A 21,820-nucleotide genomic window follows, 5' to 3' on the forward strand; every position below is an offset into this window, starting at 1 on the left:
TCTCTCTCTCTCTCTCTCCCTTGTTCTAACTCTCTTTTTCTATCTCACCCCCCCCTCTCACTCCCTTGCTCTCTCTCTCTCTCTCTCTCTCTTTTTTTCTCCCTCACTCCAGTGCTCTGGCTGTCTCCCTTTCTCTCTCTCTTTCTCCGCCTCTCCTCTTTGCTGTAGCTCTCTCTTTCTCTCCCTCACTCCCTCTCTCTCTCTCTCTCTCTCTCTCTCTCTCTCTCTCTCTCTCTCTCTCTTTCTTCCTCACTCCAGTGCTCTGGCTGTCTCCCTTTCTCTCTCTCTCTCTTTCATTCATTCCCTCACTCCCTTGCTCTTTTTCTCTCTCTCTCTCTTCTCTCTCTTTCTTTCTCTAACTCACTCCCTTGCTCTATCTCTCTCTCTCTCTCTCTCTCTCTCTTTCATTCCCTCACTCCCTTGCTCTTTTTCTCTCTCTCTCTCTCTCTTTCTTTCTCTAACTCACTCCCTTGCTCTATCTCTCTCTCTCTCTTTCATTCATTCCCTCACTCCCTTGCTCTTTTTCTCTCTCTCTCTCTCCCTCGCTCTAATTGCTCTATCTCTCTCTCTCTTCCTTCCTCGCTCTCCCTTCCCTCTGTTTATCTGTTTATCTCTCCCCCTCCCTCCCTCTTTCTCTTTCTCCTCCCTCTCTTCTTTTTTTCCCCTCTCTTCTTCTTCACTGCGCACGGAGCGACTCTCCTCTCCTCTCGTGTCCGCACATGAAGCGCTCAGACGCGGCCGCCTCTCCGCTCCTCCTCCTCCTCCTCTTCTTCTCTCCTCCGCGCGGATGATCCTCCTCTCCTCCACGATGCTCCAAACCAACTTTTTACGCACGACATGAATCCGCTGAACGACACCAGAGCGGACAGAAGCGGCGCCAGTTCACTTTTTACGCAGGGGACGTACAAAGTTTTAGCGCTGACCATCGGGACCATCGGCGTGTTCGGCTTCTGCAACAACGTCGTGGTGATAGTTTTGTATCTGAAGTTCAAGCGGCTGCGCACGCCCACCAACCTGCTCCTCGTCAACATCAGCCTGAGCGATTTTCTCGTCTCGGTCACGGGGATAAACTTCACGTTCTTCGCGTGCGTAAAAGGAGGTTGGATATGGAGCCAAGCGACGTGCATCTGGGACGGATTCAGCAACAGTTTGTTCGGTAAGAGAATATTTATTTATGTTTATCAGTGTTGGGAAGGTGACTTTTAAAATGTAATCCCCTACAGATTACAGATTACATACCCCAAAATGTAGTTTGTAACGGAATCCATTAAATTACATAAAGTGAGTAATGTAATCTGAATACTTTGGATTACTTGATTTGCTGTAGAGAAACAAAGACGAGGAAATCTTCACATAAGATGTTTTGTCTGATAAAAGAAAATAAAAAAGCCCAGACTTTACTGAACCAAATTAGACCTGGTTTAATCCTGGTTTAGACCTGGTTTAGTCCTGGTTTAGTCCTGGTTTAGACCTGATTTAGACCTGGTTTAGTCCTGGTTTAGTCCTGGTTTAGACCTGATTTAGTCCTGGTTTAGACCTGATTTAGTCCTGGTTTAGTCCTGGTTTAGACCTGGTTTAATCCTGGTTTAGACCTGGTTTAGTCTTGGTTTAGTCCTGGTTTAGTCCTGGTTTAGTCCTGGTTTAGATCCTGGTTTAAGTCCTGGTTTAGTCCTGGTTTAGACCTGATTTAGTCCTGGTTTAGACCTGGTTTAGACCTGATTTAGTCCTGGTTTAATCCCGGTTTAGACCTGGTTTAGTTCTGGTTTAGTCCTGGTTTTAATCCTGGTTTATCCCAAAATGTGAAAACAGGATAATACCTCCGTGTAATCCATTTATTTCAACAAAGTAACTGTAATCCAATTACCACTCACTGAAACAGTAACTGTAACTGAATACAGTTACTCATAATTTGTACTCTGATTACATAACTCTGGTACATGTAATCTGTTACTCCCCAACACTGTTTATGATTTATTATGTATTGTCGTCTACGTGGATTAAAAAGAGTTTATCGTATTTTTCGGACTATAAATCGCGCTTTTTTCATGGTTTGGGTGTTTCTGGTGCGATTTATGTATTAAAATGTTCACACTGAAGCGGTGAGAGGTTCTAGTCTTGTGTGTCAGTATCTGCTGCTCCTGTTCCTCCTGTACCACTGTCACTTGGCTCTACTGCGCATGTCTCCTGCAGAAAGAGCCTCTGTCCTGTCTGTATCATGTCAGTCGATCGCACCATTACTTCTGCACCACTGAACAATTTTAACATTTAAACAAACTTATAAAGACGACTGAGAAGATTGAACACAAATGCCCCCAAAAAAGAAAATCAGATTTTGCAGATTACAAACGCCAAGTCGTGAAATATTCAGCTGAAAAGGGTAATCGAGCAGGAGTGAAGGGCCGTCCTCATGACAACATTTTTTGGTGAAGTTTTTATTCGTTTTTGTCTTTCGTCCACATGGAGCCGGCGTTTCGTGTGGGTGAAAACTGAGGTTTTGAGAACGGGTTCCAGAGTGGAGAAATCTGAGAACACCAGTGTCGCGTTTTCGTGTGGACAAACCGCAGCTTTTGGAAAATGATGATGTCATGATCCCAGGGTCCTCTGACGCAGCGAAGCCTGCAGCCCTTGAACTGGCCTCCACAGACCACAAGAGCGTTGCCAAAATGTGACAGGTTTATCCTACGGAGCCGCTCCGGTCGCCCTGCAACAGAGACACGCTGCTAGTGCCAATACTAACAACACGCACCACAGATTAAACACATGGATCAATAACAAAGATTATGTTTACACTGAAACAAATCCACGTATCACCGTATCAGAAACGATCTGCGTCCACACACATCGTTTCTGTGTTTGCAAGTCTTCCCTATCCACACAGCTTTGAGCATATTTGTTTACGTTTTACAGAAATTAAACTTAAAACCACATGGCTAATTTGCATAAACTAAGCGCTCAAAAAACAGCTCACTATTGTGCACCGATGTGGTTCAGCTTCTGTCAGACTAAAGGACACGACTCAGTGGAATATATTGGTTTGTTCTGTGACTTATGTTAAACTTTTGCAAAACAAAACGACTATATTTCTGGGCATTGTTACAGCGCCACATACAGGTGTGGCAGATGTATTACATCGTTTTCACTCAGTGCTCTGTTGTCGTCTGGACGTGAATATTTATTGATCCGACACGTGTGTGGACGCAAATTTTTTTCAACCCACAAAGAGAAAAATCCAGGAGCCTGAGTGAGAAACTTGTGACACTGGGAGGATGAACCATGAAACTTTCCTGAAGTCACTGGATGGATGGACAAAGCCTGGACTTTAGAGACACCGAAACCATCCTGTCGGGATCCATCAGAAAGACCAGAATAATTCTAACTGGAACTGATGCTGAGTCTGACGACAGCGACACAGAAGAGGAAGCGGTCGCTCTGTTTACCTCCGGAGGTCGTGGAGTTGCTCAGAAGTGACACCGAGGATGAAGAACTGAATGGATTTAGTGATTTGGAGTGAGATGGAGAGTTTGTTAAACTTGTTCTGTTCTGTTGTTTATGTTATAGTTTATCTGAAGAACTGTTCATATGTGACATTATAATATAGTAATGACACTATTTCAATCCTGGTTTAGTCCTGGATTAGACCTGGTCCCTTCTCTGTTCTGTTGTTTTTACTACAACTTGACTTTCAAGATGAAATGTCAGTTCCTGGTCTCTGATTTTATAAAATAAATTTCCCCCAAAAAAGTGCGACTTACATGTTTTCTTCTTCTTCATTACACATTTTTTGGCTGGTGCGACTTATAGTCCGAAAAATACGGTACATATTAGATTTTTTTTTTATGAAAAGTTGTTGGCATACATTTCAACATTAAAAAGTAAAATTTCTTTGCCTTTTACTTTTTTCATATTGTCCCTTGTTTGTAGCCTGTCATTTATGGATTTCATTAATTAACAGTATGAAAAATTCCAAATTCAGTGTCAATTATTTCTTTAGAGATGATTCAATTTCGATTTGGAATTATTTTTCTCCATCATCGTTAACTCATCAAAAACCGACCTGGAGTTGTGTTTTGTTTCATTCACACATGTTTGAGTCTTTATTATCAGTCTGTCTACATGTCCAAAGCTCAAAACGCTCTGTTCCACCTTGTGATGTCATGAAGTGGTTGTTTTCAAGTTAACGGTTAAATGTTACGTTTAGTTCAGTAGAGACTGGGATTTTCAGAACTATAATTGTGCTGTTTTCCTTATTTCAGGACATGTTCTTAAAGTGTAGTTTTATGTGATGTACTTTTTAGAGGATGACAATAACATTTTTAGAAGATAATGATGAATTTTAAATCTTGTATTGATGGAAATTAGAATTGTTTTGAATGTTTAATGATGAACTGGATAGTGGTTATTGTTAGAGTTGGTCTGAATCGTAAATAGTTCCTTTAATATATTTTGTACCTGCCCGAGGAGCACAGATGGAAAAGAGCTCGTACATAAATCTGGCACCGAGCGTCTTTTCTTTCCGAGGTTAATGTTTTCTGTGCACTGTCCTTGTTTTAAATTAATAAATACAAATAAAATAAATTATCCCGGCCATGTCCTGATGCTGCTGTTTCAGGGTCAAACAGTCTGCAAATGTAAATCAATAAAAAAAACTGTATTGTAAAGGTTCATTTCTCTAAATAAAGGTTCTAACACGCAGACAGCACAACACGTTTTTAACTATACTTTACTTTTGAATAAATGTTGCTTTAATTTCTCAAAAATAGAAGAAAACGTTTTTAAACATAAATTTGATTATACAAAAATACTGAAAATAATGTTAACAACTTTAACATTTGACACTTTGTTGAAAATTTAAATCATTATTGGGGATGTATCGACTCCAGTATTGGAATCATAGATATGGGAGGGTTTCAGTATCAGTATCAGTATCAGTATCAGTATCAGTATTGATTTTATCTGATATTTTGCCTCATTATTTTCCTGATCGTCCCATAGACTGTACATGGATTGCCCACAGTGTCACATCAGATTTGTCTAAAAGTAAAGACTAAAATGTCTGCATGTTTACAGATTGTGTTATTAAGTGAAACGTTCATTTGTGAACTTTACGACAACTTTATATTAAACCAGGGATGTCTAACTCAAATTCACAAATTCACAAAATTTAAAACTGGGACTAAGTCGTGGGCCAAACGAAATATTGAAAAATTTCAACAATCTTTTCTCTTCTTTCAAGATGTGTAATGTTGAACCTTTTCCTATCAAAATAAATATATATATTTTTAGAACTTTATTGCCAAAATTACAAAATAACAGGCAATTTACACTGGAACAAACAATAACAAGTGTCAAGATTGGATCATAGGTGAGGATCTTCGTTCCTACTCTCACCTATGATCATGAGCTCTGGGTAATGACCAAAAGGACAAGATCGTGGACACAAGCGCTCGAAATGAGTTTCCTCCGCAGGGTGGCTGGGTGCTCCCTTAGAGACAGGGTGAGGTGCTCAGTCACACTGGAGGAGCTCGGAGTAGAGCCACTGCTCCTCCACGTCGAGAGGAGCCAGTTGAGGCTCGGGCATCTGTTCTGAATGCCTCCAGGGCACCTCCCTGGAGAGGTGTTCTGGGCATGTCCCACCAGGAGGAGGCCCCGGGGAAGACCCAGGACTATGTCTCTGGACTGGCCTGGAAACGCCTCAGTGTCCCCCCGGAGGAACTGGAGGACGTGTCTGGGGTGAAGGAAGTCTGGGAGTCCCTGCTTAGACTGCTGCCCCCACGACTCGGCCCCGGATAAGCAGAAGAAATTGGATGGATGGAGATTGGACTCTTAACTCCAATTATATGTAAATAAAACAGTAGTCAGGTGAGTCACACAAATAAAAATAAAAAAACTCAGTCAAATAAAGATGGTACATGCGACCGTCACCTTAGAAAAATATCCATTTTGAGTTGAAGTTGGGCAGTCAGACACTCCATTTGATACACATATTTTAATTTTTGTGTCCATTGAACAGTCGTTGGTGGGAGTGGCGGCTTGAGTCAGTTCAGGGTCACTATTTTTCTTGCCACTAGTAAAAGTACATGTAAAATAAATGTTTAATAATAGTTTTGGTTAAACAATGAATCCAGAACAAGTATAATATAAAATAATAACAACATTTTGAATACTTCATGTCTCTATAGTCGATCTGTGGCCATCGAGCAGCTCTAATACATGTTTGATATGATATCGCGGACTACATTTACTTACACTGCTGGCCAAACTTGGTCCGTGGGCATTTTAATTCCTAATATCGGTATTACAAATATGGATTATTGGCCACAGCAGGAAGACTAAATATCGGTGTGGTTCAAAAAATCCATATATCTGTTCTTCATTATCTGGATCATTTAAGTCTAAACTGAGAAAAACACAATTGGAAAACACTTGCCTGACAAATCCAGACTGATATCTTTGTGTGTTTTTTATTCAGATTTGTATCAGTCTGGTCACGACTCCCTGTGTCGCGTCATGAGGCAAAACCAAACCTGATCGTCCAGTCACATTTATTTATTTCAGTGACGCGTGTGAAACAAAGGGCGTCTCATTGACCATCTGCCATTGACAAACCAAATGACATTTCCCTCACGTCAAATTAACAGAGGTTAGTGCTGCGCTCATTGATTCTGCAGAAATCCCTCGTTTTTATTTAACAGGGACCAGAACTCCCACGTTTCAGACATACAAAACATAGAATACACAAACATAGTAAACAATACAATCTACATACATAAACAGTAGCGATGTAACGATATCCAAATCTCACATTATGATATTTATTGCGATATTTTGAAGAGGCTGATGTAATTGTAGATGGGACACTTTTTTTTTTTATTTTGGTGTGCGTTATTTCAATCATAATCCCAAGAATTCAAGTAAAAAACATATTTCTTCATGTTGTCTGAGCTGAAATGAATCATGGGATATGTAGTTTCCGATGTTCATAAGCTGTTGCTACTATAAAACCATGAATTTAAGCAAAGGAACTTGTGATTTGATATATTGTGAGAGTCCACGATTATTATTATTATTGTGAGACTTTTGACGATATGATATTACGATATTTCGGTTATTGTTACATCCCTAATAAACAGTACAAGTCGTGTATGGGGACAGACCACGTGTCACCCATCTGAACTCACCCATCTGAACTCACCAGTGACCAGACTCACATCTTTGTAAAGTCTTAGGCCCCGTCCACACTAGTTCGTATTCGAGTCGTTTTCGTTGTGGTTGCAGTGTTCGTTCACACTAATCCCACTGAAAACCGCTCCAGAGACGAACGAGCTGGTGATGCCAGGTCCCACGAATTCATCAATTGATCTGGCACCGTGTGGACGCCTGAAAACTCTTATACTCTGATGTAAGTCCGCGAAGTAATTCACTGCCAAAACGCTAAGAGGCTAGAACACATTCATGTATACGGTGTGTGTGTACGACCTGCAGACGTATAATCTCTGAAAAGTTTCCCATGAACCATCTCCAACGTGATAGAAACACAGAACAGACTCACCATCAGCAGAACATCCCTCTGTCACAGAAAGAACACTCATATTCCACTGAGTCACTGTGTCCTTTAGTCCGACAGAAGCTGAATCGCATCAGCGCACAAGGAGCGAGCTGTTTTTTTGAGCGTTCAGTTTATGCAAATTTGCCATGTGGTTTTAAGTTTAGTTTCTGTAAAACGTAAACAAATGTGCTCAAAGCTGTGTGAATAGGAAAGGATTGCAGACACAGAAATGAGTCAGTCGTCACTCTGAGCCGCCGTGCTCGTCTTAAAATCCAGTGTTACACTAAGTAACAACTGAACCTCGTCGTCGGTTCACGAAAAGACTGTTTTTACATTTGCCATCTCCCTCGGATCAAAATCGGCTGCTGCAACTTCAGACTTCCTTGTTTTTACCGCTCACGTGACGTCGTGACACCAGCCTGTCACGTGACTAGTGTTTCAGGCGGTTTTAGATTACTGTGAAGGGAAGGCTTTGATTGCGAATACAGAAACGACATGTCTGAACGCACATCGTTTCCGAGTTTCAGTGTAAACAGGGACTTAGGCTACGTTCAGACTGCAGGGCTTAACGCTCAATTCCGATTTTTTTGTGAAATCCGATGTTTTTGCGAGGTCGTTCACATTTCCAATTAAATGTGACTTGTATGTGACTCCAGTGTGAACATTAAACGGCCCGAAAGTGTCAACCGCAGCGAGCGTCTCTGTGTTTACAGAAGTTGTCCAAACATGGACGCAGCATTGAGCACCTGGAGATTTTAAAGTTCCTCTCGTACCGGAGCCAGAACATGAACAACTTACTTGTTTTAAGGAGGAGATTGAGAAGGAGAAGGACGAGGTTTTTGGTCGTGGTGTTTTGTGGGGCAGCGGCAGCGACGTCCGTTGAAAGGAACGTGTGGATGTGGAGACGGAGCCAAGAGTGGTGAGTGGTGATGTGCTTCACTTCAGTGACACGGAGTTCATTAACAATTTTCGCCTACTTCAGCGCAGAATAGTGACGTTTGTGTCTTGTTGATAACGTGTAGGTGGATGAATGCACTTTGACCGTTCACACTGAAGTCACATGTCAAAAGATCAGATATGTATCGGTTTCAGGAGCACATATCCAAGTGTCCTGGGTCACATTTGAAAAAATCTGATCTGTGTCATTCAGAGTGACATTAAAAGATCAGATACAGGAACATAGGGGCCAAAAAATCTGATTTGGGTCACTTCAGGCTGCAGACTGAACTCAGCTTTAGAGAAGTGTGTGTTCTGGATCTTAGGCAAAGAAACAACTGAAACACAAACAAATGCAAACAGCGGTTCTGCTTTATATACTGGTTTATCTTTTATCCAACATAAATGCAAAATAAAGCTTTTAGGCGTCTATAAATAGGTTTGTTTGAACACTGCATATGAAATGTGAGCGATACAGAAATTGGACTCAGATGCAAAACTATTTCAATTTGTCAGAGAGGGTCAGAGCGGCGCTGAAAATTGAATCGTCAACGCTCCATTTGAGGTTTTTCAATCACAGTTCTGAAAACAAACAAACAAAGCGATGTGTTTTGACGGAAGGAAATTACAGTCTGTGTCAAACGGCTCCAGAACTGTTTGTGCGTTCAGGTCCCACAGGAAGGAAATCATTACAGTTCACATTTGAGACTATTTTCGACAAATTACTTCCAAAATTTGTCTAATCGTGCATAAATTGTGGTCGTTTTTGTTGGTTTAGGATTTGGCCAGCGTCAGAGGATAATCTCATGTGTGAAATGTGTGTCAAGGTTAAAGGTGCTGTGTTGTTTTGAGCAGCCTCTAGTGGTGACTTTGCAGATTGCAGCTTTAGATTTAGATTCTGTGATTTCAATTATGTAAAAATAATGTAAAGAAAAAGTCTGACCATTGTTTAAATATTTATGATTATAGAAAAACAACATTTGACTAAATTTGTGCTGTTTTGACAAAAATTTCAAACTCGACTTCAATATTAAGGAATAGACTCAATACTGATTCTGATACTGCTGTGATAATAAAAACACTCTTTAGACAGCAGAATGTGATTTTCAACATTAGATAATAGTACTTTCTTTTCTTTACCCATGTGGTCTTATATCTGTGCAAAATACACCAAAAATACTCTTGGCGATTTATTGATACAGCAGCCTGATACTGTATTATCACATTAAATGATACGATATTTTGATGATATTTTTGCACACGCCTGGTACTACTAGTCCCCTTAAACAATACAAAAAAAATAATATATAATAATAATAAATAAAAATAAAAAAATAAATAAATTATAATAATTATTATTATATTATTATTATTATTATTATTATAATAATAATAATAATAATAATAATAATAATAATAATAATAATAATAATAATAATAATATAATAATAAATGTATAAATAAATAAAAAGGTAATGGAAAAAAAAAAAAAAAGAAAAAAACTTTGAAATAACTAAAAAGCACAGAGTACCACACAAGCTCACGTGGTGTTAAAATCCAGACGATAAAAGTGTCTCTAAGTGTCTTTAAATCTACAGTTAAGGTGACATTCCCTGTACTCTCAAAGGAAACGTGTTCCATTTAACTCCAAACCCTCTGGGAGCACCTGTCAGGGCAGGAGCAGCGCCTGCCGACCCGTCTCAGATCTTCAGTTACTGTACAGTAGGTCACGGTCATGGTCAAGACTGGTAGCTGGGAGACAATTCTGATGCACGTGTGTGTGTTTGTTGACTGTTTCAATCTGTGTGTCATTTGTTCATTTGTTTTTCAAAATAAAACCAAAAATAAGAAAACGAAAAAACAACAGTTTTCTTCATTATTTGTCTCTTTGTTTTTTCAGTTTTTGATTTTGTGTTTAAATGAATAATGGAAAAAAACAGATAACAGACGTTTATGTGACTTAAACTGCGATGCCGGACTGGACCAAGACTAAAACAGGACTGAACCAGGACTGGTCTGGTCGCAGTCTCAGTCCCGGTCCCAATCACGGTCTGGTCCTGGTCTGATCCCGGCCTCAGTCCTCTCAGTCTCAGTCCCGGTCTCAGTCCCGGTCTCAGTCCTGGTCCTGTTCCCAGTCTCAGTCCTTGTTTCAGTTCTGGTCTCAGTCCCGGAGTCAGTCCCGGTCTCAGTCCCAGTCTCGGTCCCGGTCTTAGTCCCGGTCTCAGTCCTGGTCCTGTTCTCGGTGTCAGTCCCGGTCTCAATCACGGTCTGGTCCTGGTCTGGTCCTGGCTTCAGTCCCGGTCATGTCCCAGTCTCAGTCCTGGTCCAGTTCCCAATCTAAATCCTTGTCTCAGTCCCGGTCTCATTCCAGTCTGGTCCCGTACGTGTTTTAGTCCTGTTTTAATCCTGGTTCAGTCCGGCATCGCAGTTTAAGTCGCGTAAACGTCCATTATCCGTTTTTCCATTTTTCATTTAAACACAAAATCATAGACTGAAAAAACAAATCATTATCTGTTTTTTTCATTTTGGCTTTGGAGACAAATAATAAAGAAAATTGTTGTGAACGAATGATACACGAGTCCAAATCCCACATTAATCTCGTCTCGTCTCTGAGGCCGAGCAGGGTTGGACCTGGTTAGTTCTCGGACGGGAGACCAGTGGGAAAACCAGGTACGACGGGTCACTCCTTTGAGGACATTGAGGTACAGATCTGAGCCAGAGAAAGTAATTGGTTTGAGAGAGGAGAGAAGCTATTATTGTTCAGACAAACTAGAGGGCTTAGACACCATCTATCTCCTGTTCACTCCATCCTCAGACGTAAATCAAAACAAAGAATGATTTTGTTAATAGGATTTAAAGCAGTTCAATAGGTCGAGCTACAAACACAAACTGTAAACAAGTAGATGTCTAAGTCTACGTTCAGACTGCAGGGCTTAATGCTCAATTCGGATTTTCTTGTGAAATCAGATTTTTTTTGCGAGGTCGTTCACATTTCCAATTAAATGCGACTTGTATGTGATCTCCAGTGTGAACTTTAAACTCCCCAAAAGTGTCCTGGTACGTTACGGAAGTCGTCTAAACATGGACGCGGCGTTGAGCACCTGGAGATTTTAAAGTTGCTGTCGTACAGGAGCCAGAACATGTGCATCTTATTTGTTTTAAGGAGGAGATTGAGAAGGAGAAGGTTTTGGGCCGTGGCGTTTTGTGGGGCAGTGGCAGCGACGTCCGAAGAAAGAAACGTATGGGAGTAGAGTCGCAGCCAAGAGTGGCAGGATTGACATGTGCTTCGCTGCTTCACGCACATGGAAGTACAATTTTCGTCAGATGTTCTTCCAGTTTCCGCCTACTTCAGTGCAGAATAGAGATGTTTGTCGCTTGTTGATGACGTGTAGGTGGGATGAATGTGACCTGGCCGTTCAGACTGAAGTCACATGTCAAAAGATCAGATATGTATCGGTTTTAGGAGCACATCTCCAAGTGTCCAAGTCGCATTTGAAAAAATCAGATCTGTGTCATGCAGACGGTTGTTAACCCTCTCCAGGCAGGCGTTGCAGATTTGCAACAGCTAAATTCCAATTACCTACTTACTCCAAATCCATATTTTACGAGCTTTTTTTACTCAGGAGCCTTTTCTCCCATCCATGCTGATAAACGTGGGCGATGCAAACTGTGCAAAGAATGGCTACACACAAACGGCCTGGCAGAAGTGCAAAATACTTTTTTTGTTTACAAAGGATAAAAAAGTCAGGATTATATATTACTAACCCATATTATAATTTTCCCCAAATATCAGATTTTTCCTGATACTAAAAATTAATTTGAGCCTGAGAGGGTTTTAAAAGATCAGATATAGGAGCAAAGGGGCCAAAAAATCAGATTTAGGTCACTTCAGGCTGCAGTCTGAACGTAGCCTTAGTTTCAGTGTAGTTTCAGTGTAATTAGCTCCTTTCTTCAGACAGATATAAGGAAGTGTCCACCAGCATCTGACCAGAACTGAAGAAGCAGGTTGGATGAGCATCTAAAATGTTTTCGAGTAAAACAAACATTTGTCCAGTTGACAAATTGAATTTCTCCTTTGCCATGGATTCTGGATTCCATTTTGTTACAAAGCAGGACTAGAGTTCCCTGCGCCAAAGCCCTAAACGTAATCAAATTAAGTGTTCCTCAACCTAACCCGAAAACTTACTTTAGTTAAATAATATAAGTCAAAAGTAAATTAGCTAATATATAAAAATAAACCTTGTGATGTCTCAGCTGATTTAAACAGATTTTGGCGCAGTTTTTCTACGTTGAGGAGTAGAACGACGTCTGACTTCTTAAGAACTCAACATCATCATCATCTTTATTCTGGACTCTTGGTCCATTACAAAACAGTGACATTTCAAAACAACAAACATTTATAACAGCCACACCAATATGTGTCTCCACATATTGGCCTTATGTCTTATTGCACTGAATCTCAAATTTGTGAATGACATTATTATTTCATTGTCCGATTTGTTCAGTCTGCAGATAAAACTGTACATTAAAATTGCATTAACAAACATCTCAGTCGCACTCGTCCATCGTGGCCTCCTCAAAAACACCGTAAAGCAGTAAAGGAGTCTTTGCAAACTGGCTTTTTCATAATTAATCCATAGGTGGGCTGTGTACAATATGATTTAAACAATAACAACTTTACATAATTTACCTGAGCATAAAGTGTCCTACATTGTCTATAAATATTGTCAACATCTGTCATGTCCGCGGCGATGATACGCCCGAGATATTCTGTTTCCCAGGTGTGAGTTAGTTGGTGAACCCCCTCGTCCCGATTGTTGTCCTTATTTTTACTTAAAAGGTTTATTCCACTCAAAATGTACAAATCCAAATGTAATAAACACCATGGAAATGCAGGAAGTGATGTGGCTCTGTCCCCTGGACCTGACAAGAGGAAATTCATGGGGCCATTGCACTTTTTTTTTTTTTTTTTTTGGCGGCCATAAGTATATTTTTAGTTTACTTACAGACTTGATTTTTGGCATTTCTGTAGCTAAGGCCCTAAATTAAGTGTGTTTTTATGTCCAGAAATTTGTTGACACATGTTTGCTGTGTGTTTTGTATGAAAGTGTGAATTTTATTTTCCTTTTATTTCTGGTCCTAGAGCTTTTCTTACAGCCATATGACACAACTACTGCATACAGATTGTGAAATAACAGGCTGTACTGGAAAAAAAGGACGTATAACACTTCATTAGGGGGTAAAATTTTGAGTTTTAACAGCAAATTTACGAAAAAAATCCAGGCGAGGACAAACGTGCTGAAATTGCCGTCACGTCTGGAAGGATTAAACATTGATTCAGCTAAATAAAGGTGTTCGGCTGTGACAAAAGAAAGCACACCGTGTCCCTACAGTAACACCGTGTTATATTATTGGAGAAAGTGCGTCTTGTTCTTCGGTTATAAACAACCATTTTGTCATCGTCACTTTATTATCGCCTGCTCATTCAGATGTAGGTCACCGGTCCTCTTCTTTCGTCAGGGCCTTCGTCAGCTCCTCGGTCTCTCTCCGGGCTTTGTGCGGCGCTCTAATTGTGTTACAGTACGAGTGTTTGTGTTACGTTCAGGAGGACATCCCGCAATAAGCTGATTAGACCTCTGTGTCATCGTCTCTCTGTCTGGGGTTTTTCGTGAGGGTTTGTGCGAGTACCTGCCGCTGACCTTTTGGCTCTCATGAATGAACGATATTTGGTTTCATGAAAATCTGAATGAGGCAATGTCCCGGCCATAAAAAGGTCACGGAGATATTAGAACAAGACGTACCCGTGGTATTTACAGAGAGTACGTACTGCGGTTGTTGATGTGTTTATGTCTGAGGGTCGTAGGTGCAAAGAAAACCTCGAATGAATGAATAATAGACCAAACCGAAGCAAGGATTTAGTCTGTTTTTAATGTTATGACTCCCTGTACGTCTAGAAAATGCTCTGAATAAAGTGGAATACAAGTAATAATACATGAATGGACGCAATTAGCAAATCGCAAAGGCTGCAATTTTGGTAAGTACCATAATTTCCTTGTACCTGACCAACCATAATCACACGCTTTGACAAAACTTTACAAAGACACGTGGATCCTGAGATGTACGCTGCTTTAAGTTTTGTGCTGTGACGATTTTAATTTGTGTGAGTATATTTCTAAAATTATTAATACATTTGTTTGTGGTAATTGTTTGACGTCATTTGCGCTCAGCTGACGGCAGCGGCTTTAGCAAAACTTCACAAAACTAGTGAAGATAAACGATCTCAGGCTGTAAAAAATCTGTATCAGTCTTTAGTCATTTGCTTTTGGTTTGTATTTGATATAATAATTCAGACTTTTCCACAGTCTGAGATTGTTTATTTTCACTAATTTTGCGAAGTTTTCCGCAAAAATAATAAATAATAATAATAATAATAATGCATCAGTTTTATATAGCGCTTTTTTGGACACTTAAAGACGCTTTACGGAGCTTTATTCATTCACTCCAGACCCGGTGGTGGTAAACTACTGTTGTAGCCACAGCTGTCCTGGGGCAGACTGACGGAGGCGAGGCTGCCAATCTGCACCATCTGCACGAAACTTTTTGCAGCACAAAACAGCACAAACGAAACACAAACAATCCACACCATTTGTGTCTTTTTAGAGCATTTTGAAGCTTCCTGGGTTCTGGCTGAACCCAGTTTGACCTACGAAAAAACTGTTAACATCTCAAAAACTAAAACAGCACAAACCAGTCTTTTTGCAGCACAAACGATTGACATAGTTTTTGTGTAGGTTTGCGTTTGATGGGGGCCGACCACCACCATCACTCACTCACACACACAACACTTTCATACTAGGCAGTGTGGGTGAAGTGTCTTGCCTAAGGACACAACAACAGTTTTTACGACTAGAGCCGCCTGTGGCTCCATCCAAGAACTAACCAGACCTGACCTGCTGAGCTTCTGAGATCTGACGAGATCAGACTTTGACAAGCCGGTATAATTATTGATTCATTATTAATAATTTTAGAAATATACTTGCACAAATGAACATTGTCACAACACAAACTAAATACAAATGTTTCTTATAATTTTCTGCCTGTTTTGAGACTATTTAACATTTTGAGGGACTGGATGATTAGTCAGGCTGGAGCCACCTAGTGTCTCCGCTCAATTTCATTTCTCTCCAGTGACTAGATCAGGAATCAGAATACACTAGGTGGTTTGCAAGAACCCGGAAGTGTGAGTTCGGGCACCAGCCAATCAGCGAAGAGCCACGACATTCTGTGTTGGCAACAATTCCCGAGATCGAGGATTTAAAACCTGAACAAAGAGAATGTTTGGTGAATTTTATCAAGGGGAAAGACGTTATTGTCCTTCTTCCTACGGGATTTGAGAAAAGCTTAAAATACCAGTTAGTCCCGTTAGCGGCGCATTACATACGTCACGACCAAATAGCAATTGATTAAATAAAAAAGTACCCGCCTACCGTCGAGCGAACAAATTCTAATGCTGCGAGGTCAGACGGTTTCTACAAAGTGAAATTGGCTGATGAATCAGGCTAATAGATGACGTCATCGGCTGAAAGTAAAACTGCTAATATCTGAAGAACCATAATCGCACAAACGAAACTTTTTGCATTTTGTGCCGTTTTAGAGCATTTTGAAGCTTCCAGGGGCTGGCTGACCCCAGTTTGACCTACGAAAGAATTGTGAACATCTCAAGAAACATGACATAGTTTTTGTGTAGGTTTGAGTTTGACGGGGGGTCGACTTCACATGCGCTCTCACATGCACGGACGTGGGGGGTGGTAAATCCAATTACAGCAGAGCCCCACGCTGAGCAGCTCCTCTGTCAGTCTCTGTGTCTGTTCTTACACAAGGACATTCAGACTGGGACGGGCTGATGTTCTGATAACAATACTGCAGTTTGGAGCAGTATTACAGGAGCAGATTTCTTAAATGTTAATAATGCTACGTACAATAAAGACAGCAATAACAATACTAATAGGTGAGATTCAAACCCAGAGAAACTAGTTATAATCTGAGAGGAACTGGAGTATATCAAAAAAGACTAACACTAAAAGTAGATGATTATCAGTTAGAGGAGTAGATCTATGTAAAAAAAAAAAAAAGTTAAAAGGATCAACAGCAATAAAAAGGCATTTTTAAAAACTACAAATTTAGTTTTGATTTGGTAAGATTTTGTATTATTTGGATTTCATAGACAAGCCTAAATGTTTCACATGTAATGCACAATGCTTCCATATAATATCAAATGTACAAAGTGTAGATTGTGCAGAGTCGAGTCTCAGGTCTGATCTGATTCTGGTCTGGTTCTTGTTATGTCCAGTTCATTAAGTTTACTAAGGCTGCATTCAGACTGCAGCCTGAAGTGACCCAAATCCGATTTTTTGGCTCTCTATGTTCCTGTATCTGATCTTTTAATGACAGTCTGAACCACACAGATCCGATTTTTTCGAATGTGACCCAGGACACTTGGACATGTGGTCCTAAAACCGATACATATCTGATCTTTAGACATGCGACTTCAGTCTGAACGGCCAAAGCGCATTTATCCGAAATACATGTTATCAACAAGCCACAAACGTCACTATTCTGCGCTGAAGTAGGCGAAAATTGTTAATGAACGAAGCACATCACCACTCACCACTCTTGGCTCCGTCTCCACATCCACACGTTCCTTTCAACAGACGTCGCTGCCGCTGTCCCACAAAACACCACGGCCAAAAACCTCATCCTTCTCCTTCTCAATCTCCTCCTTAAAACAAGTAAGTTGTTCATGTTCTGGCTCCGGTACGAGAGAAACTTTAAAATCTCCAGGTGCTCAATGCTGCGTCCATGTTTGGACAACTTCTGTAAACACAGAGACGCTCGCTGCGGTTGACGTCGTCGTGTCTCCAGTGTCACATGTGGGACACTTTCGGGCCGTTTAACGTTCACACTGGAGTCACATACAAGTCGCATTTAATTGGAAATGTGAACGACCTCGCAAAAACATCGGATTTCACACAAAAAAATCGGAATTGAGCGTTAAGCCCTGCAGTCTGAACGTAGCCAAAGTTACACATTCCAAGACCAGACTGTGAAAAGTCAAGATTTTCAACAATGATGGTGAATGGTTAGAAAAGTTAATAAAAGTTTTGAACATTTGATTTTTCACACTATGTTCAGCCCAAATACTACACATGAAATCAACACAATCTGATCCCCCCCATACATCCTGGATCTTATTCTTTGCTATGTTTTATAGAAGTATCGGATCGGGACTCGGTAAAAAAAATCAAATGACTCGGACTCGGAAAAAAAGTCCTGGTACCTGTACTGTACTTACGATATTAAAGTTTACAATAAATACTAGAAAAAACAACGCGTCTTCTTTTTGTAATATGTCTTCTTTAAACCAAATCAATAACGTTCTCTCTCATGACTTCACAAACATAAGGTCAACTCTGCTCCTCGGCCAAAGGCGCCCGGAGTCGTCATTATCACGAAACCGAAGCTGCCGGTGCGGTGCGAAGAGAGAGGCAGCGGTGTGCAAAATGAGCCGGTCCAGTGGCTCTGAAAGTGGAGCTGCTCCTTTGTGAATCGATGAATAAAAGCCCCAGTGATGTGTCTAATAGAGATGTTACAGTATACGGCTGCACCACGCGGCTCGCTCTGGGTCATGCACTAATGTATGGGCACTTTCAATGGGGTTAGGAGAGAACTAGGGCACTCCGAGCACTTACCGGGCATGTAAAGGAAACATATACACAGCTATAGAACACGGCTAATGTTCACGAGTAACCAGAGGCACAGATGAAGTGGCTGAACTGTGACAAGAGGGAAAGGCTTCTACATACTTTGCAAAATTTGTTAAGTTCTTGTGTACGGTTTTGTATAAAGTGAGCAGGCGTCCCTATTTACCCGGGACAGTCCCAGTTTTGAGCCCTGTGTCCCATGACCCAGCAGATTTATACAAAACAAGTGATTTGTCCTGGTTTTATACAAGAAATGTCCCAGGTGTCCCTATTTTTGGTACATTTTTGGTATTTTTGGTAGTAATTCTGTGTTCAGACGGCAGGGTTTAATGCTCAATTCAGATTTTTTGTGAAATCAGATTTTTTTGTGAGGTCGTTCACATATCCAGTTAAATGTGACTTGTATCTCAGGGCCCAGTCAAGCAGAAGTAAACAACAAGGCCAAAAATTCAAGTTAATGCATCTGATATAAAAATGTATTGAACAGATACATATGTACTCTAGTTTATGAAACTGTTGACCTTTTTTCTGTACCATTTTTGGTTCTAAAGTTCCATACGTTTTAAACAGACCATGTATGAAACATGGAACAAAAATTATTTCCCAAATTTCAAAGACCCAAAAATCATGTAAATAAATGGATGTATTTCATCATATCTTGTGTTATTCCATCTTTGAACTGTTGATGAAGGTACATGATTTTTATTTTTATTTTTTTATTTAAAATGATAAAAATTTGCTTGGAAGGACTGACATATTTTATAGAAATAGTTTCCTTTCATTTTGAAGTAATATTAAAGTATTTGGAAGAAAAAAGCGACAAATTATGCAAAATCCTGCACCTTCTACTTTCTTGAACAATTTTCCCTCCGTTACTTTTCCCTCCGTTACCATGACCTTTCTTAATAAAAAATCTCATGACTCAAAAAGTAAGAGGTTTTTCAACCTAATCTTGTACCATATGGTAGAAAACTATATGAAGCAAATATTCAAACCAGTTTGTTAAGGATATGTAAGTGAGAACCAAGAGTTATCACTGTTTGGATTTATTGCCCAAAAAGTGCTGCATATTTCATTCCCTCTGTTACCGACATGAGTTTTTTAATTTTTTATGAACAACTTGAAAGAATATCACAGGTTTAACTTGACCCTGTTGGAGTGTAACTCTTTCCTACATTCTGATACTTTACTTATTTCAATAGTCCCTCTAGTTTCTGAATAAGAGACATTTGAATGTAAAATATCTGTTCGTTTCCCTCCGTTACAGCTTGACCGGACCCAACAGTGAACTTTAAACACCCCAGAAGTGTCCCGCATGCGCACTGGCGGACACAGAAGTCGCCTAAACCTGGACGCAGCATTGAGCACCTGGAGATTTTAAAGTTCCTCTCGTACCGGAGCCAGAACATGAACAGATTATTTGTTTTAAGGAGGAGATTGAGAAAAAGAAGGATGAGGTTTTTGGCCGTGGTGTTTTGTGGGACAGCGGCGGCAACGTCCGTAAAAAGGAATGTATGGGTGCGGAGTCAAGAGTGGAGGGATTTATATGTGCTTCACTCACAGGGAGGGTGAGTCCGCCACACACTACAGGATCTTTAAGTTATTATTTGATAGAGAAATGTAAATTACGGTGTTTAAACTGTAAGAAAAAAAAGTCCTCGTGCATAAATGTTGCTGTTTCTGGGTGAAATTTTGTTGTGGTCCGAAAAGCAACATTTCTCACGCTTTGTTTCTCAAGGATAACTCCAAGATAAAGTGTTCAAAAGAAGTCTAGGGAGAAGAGAATGCAATGAATAACCCCGTATCCTCACAGACCCGCTGCATTAGTCACTGATCTGCTCAAGGTTCACTGATAAAAGGAGTTTGCTGCTTGTATGAATCGGCGTTATGTGAATGGTGCTTACATGTCTAAATGTTCTAGCTTTAAAGGTACACTGTGCAACCTTTCCTGCTCGTCTCCATGGAGATGTTATTGTTTTTTATTTTCTGGAAGGCATTACATGAATCCATCTTGCATTTACTCAATAACATGGGTTTTTATTGACCTACGTGCGGCTTTCTTACTGTGAGTGGGCTCGCCTCTCCACAGATCTGATATGTAGCTTGACCCTGTGTCGTCAGCTCCTGTCTCCACGGCGATAAATGCGAAATGCCATAATGCGGAACAGTTCAGGCAACGTCTCCATGAAGAGAAGCTGGTGACAGAAAAGTTACACAGTGCACCTTTAAGCCTGAGTCATTATTCATACATTACACGTTGTTTACAGACTTTTCATGCGGCGTGTGTTAGTGTGTAAGATATTTTGGCTAAAGTTAAAGATGCACTGTGTAACTTTTCCCGTGCAAAATCTGGAATCTGCTGGTCTCTATGGCGATGCGCCTGGAATGTTCCACAATATGGCATTTAACTTATCAACCAACATGAAGATGAACATGATTTAGTCGATTTATGATTTAGTCGACCTTTATAATCTGAAAATCATGTTCAAAGTAAACAATAATCTCCTGTCAAAATCTTTACAGAACATGTTCAAAATCCAAAAGCCAATATGAGTTCAGAGGCACAGCCGTGTTTATCAAAAAGAAAATCAGAACAAACATTCTGAAATTGTGTAAATCTGTTAAAGGGGTGGAGCTCTGGAACAACTGTACAGAAAACCTCAAATTGTGCACCAGTCTCTTTCACTTTACAAAGAAGTTTAAATGTTTAACTCTGGACAGATACATGAATTATGATAGTTAGTTTGTGCTGTAGGACTTTGTTGGACTGTTTCTGATTTGTTTGTTTCCTCTTGCTGTGTTTATGAAGATGAACTGGTGTCAAGATGCTCTGATAAAGGAAGAAAGGGTAAAGGCAGAATAAGATTAAGCTTCAGCCTGCATCTTTTCGGTCTGTGTATGTTAAACATGACTGTCTGTGAATTAATGTCAAAATAAACCTGTGACTGAAATAAATAATCAATCAAACCAAGATGAGCAGGTCTGATCTGTGGGGGAGGTGAGTCCACGTACTGTAAGACTCCATGTTTTTTTTGTCTTGAGCAATAATACAAACAAAATCTGTAATTGATGAAATGTTTATAGATAAGATTTAATGTCATCTCCATGGAGACAAGCAGGTGGTGGAGCCATCCATCCATCCATCCATTTTCTTCCTCTTATCCGAGGCCCCCGAGGCGTTCCCAGGACAGAGACATGGTCCCTCCAGCGTGTCCTGGGTCTTCCCGGGGCCTCCTCTCGGTGGGACATGCCCGGAACACCTCCCGAGGGAGACGCCCAGGAGGCATCCCAACAGATGCTCGAGCCTCCTCAGCTGCTCCTTTCGACGTGAAGGAGCAGCGGCTCTACTCTGAGCTCCTACCGTGTGATCGAGCTTCTTACTCTATCTCTAAGCGAGCGCCCAGCCACTCTGCAGAGGAAACTCACTGCAACCATTTGTATCATGATCTCGTCCTTTGGGTCATTACCCAGAGCTCATGACCATAGGTGAGGGGAGGAACGAAGACTAAAAAAGTTACAGTGCATTTTTGTTATTTTGTTATATCTAACATCGGATTTCACAAAAAAATCGGAATTG

At 40.5% G+C, this 21,820-nt stretch overlaps 1 protein-coding gene across 1 annotated transcript in view; it reads left to right on the forward strand.

Annotated features, from left to right (window-relative positions):
* The first annotated feature begins 810 nt into the window (after positions 1-810).
* opn3 (opsin 3) overlaps positions 811-21,820 on the forward strand; it is a 36,303-nt gene continuing 15,293 nt past the window's right edge. Inside the window, exon 1 of the mRNA XM_055162842.1 lies at positions 811-1,156. Within this exon, the coding sequence (XP_055018817.1) occupies positions 838-1,156 (319 nt within the window). The 5' untranslated portion in view covers positions 811-837. The remainder of the gene's footprint in view (positions 1,157-21,820) is intronic.

The sequence above is a fragment of the Boleophthalmus pectinirostris genome, unplaced genomic scaffold (assembly GCF_026225935.1).
Source record: "Boleophthalmus pectinirostris isolate CB_2022bp ecotype Guang Dong unplaced genomic scaffold, ASM2622593v1 HiC_scaffold_5, whole genome shotgun sequence".
Classification (NCBI taxonomy): Eukaryota; Metazoa; Chordata; class Actinopteri; order Gobiiformes; family Gobiidae; genus Boleophthalmus; species Boleophthalmus pectinirostris.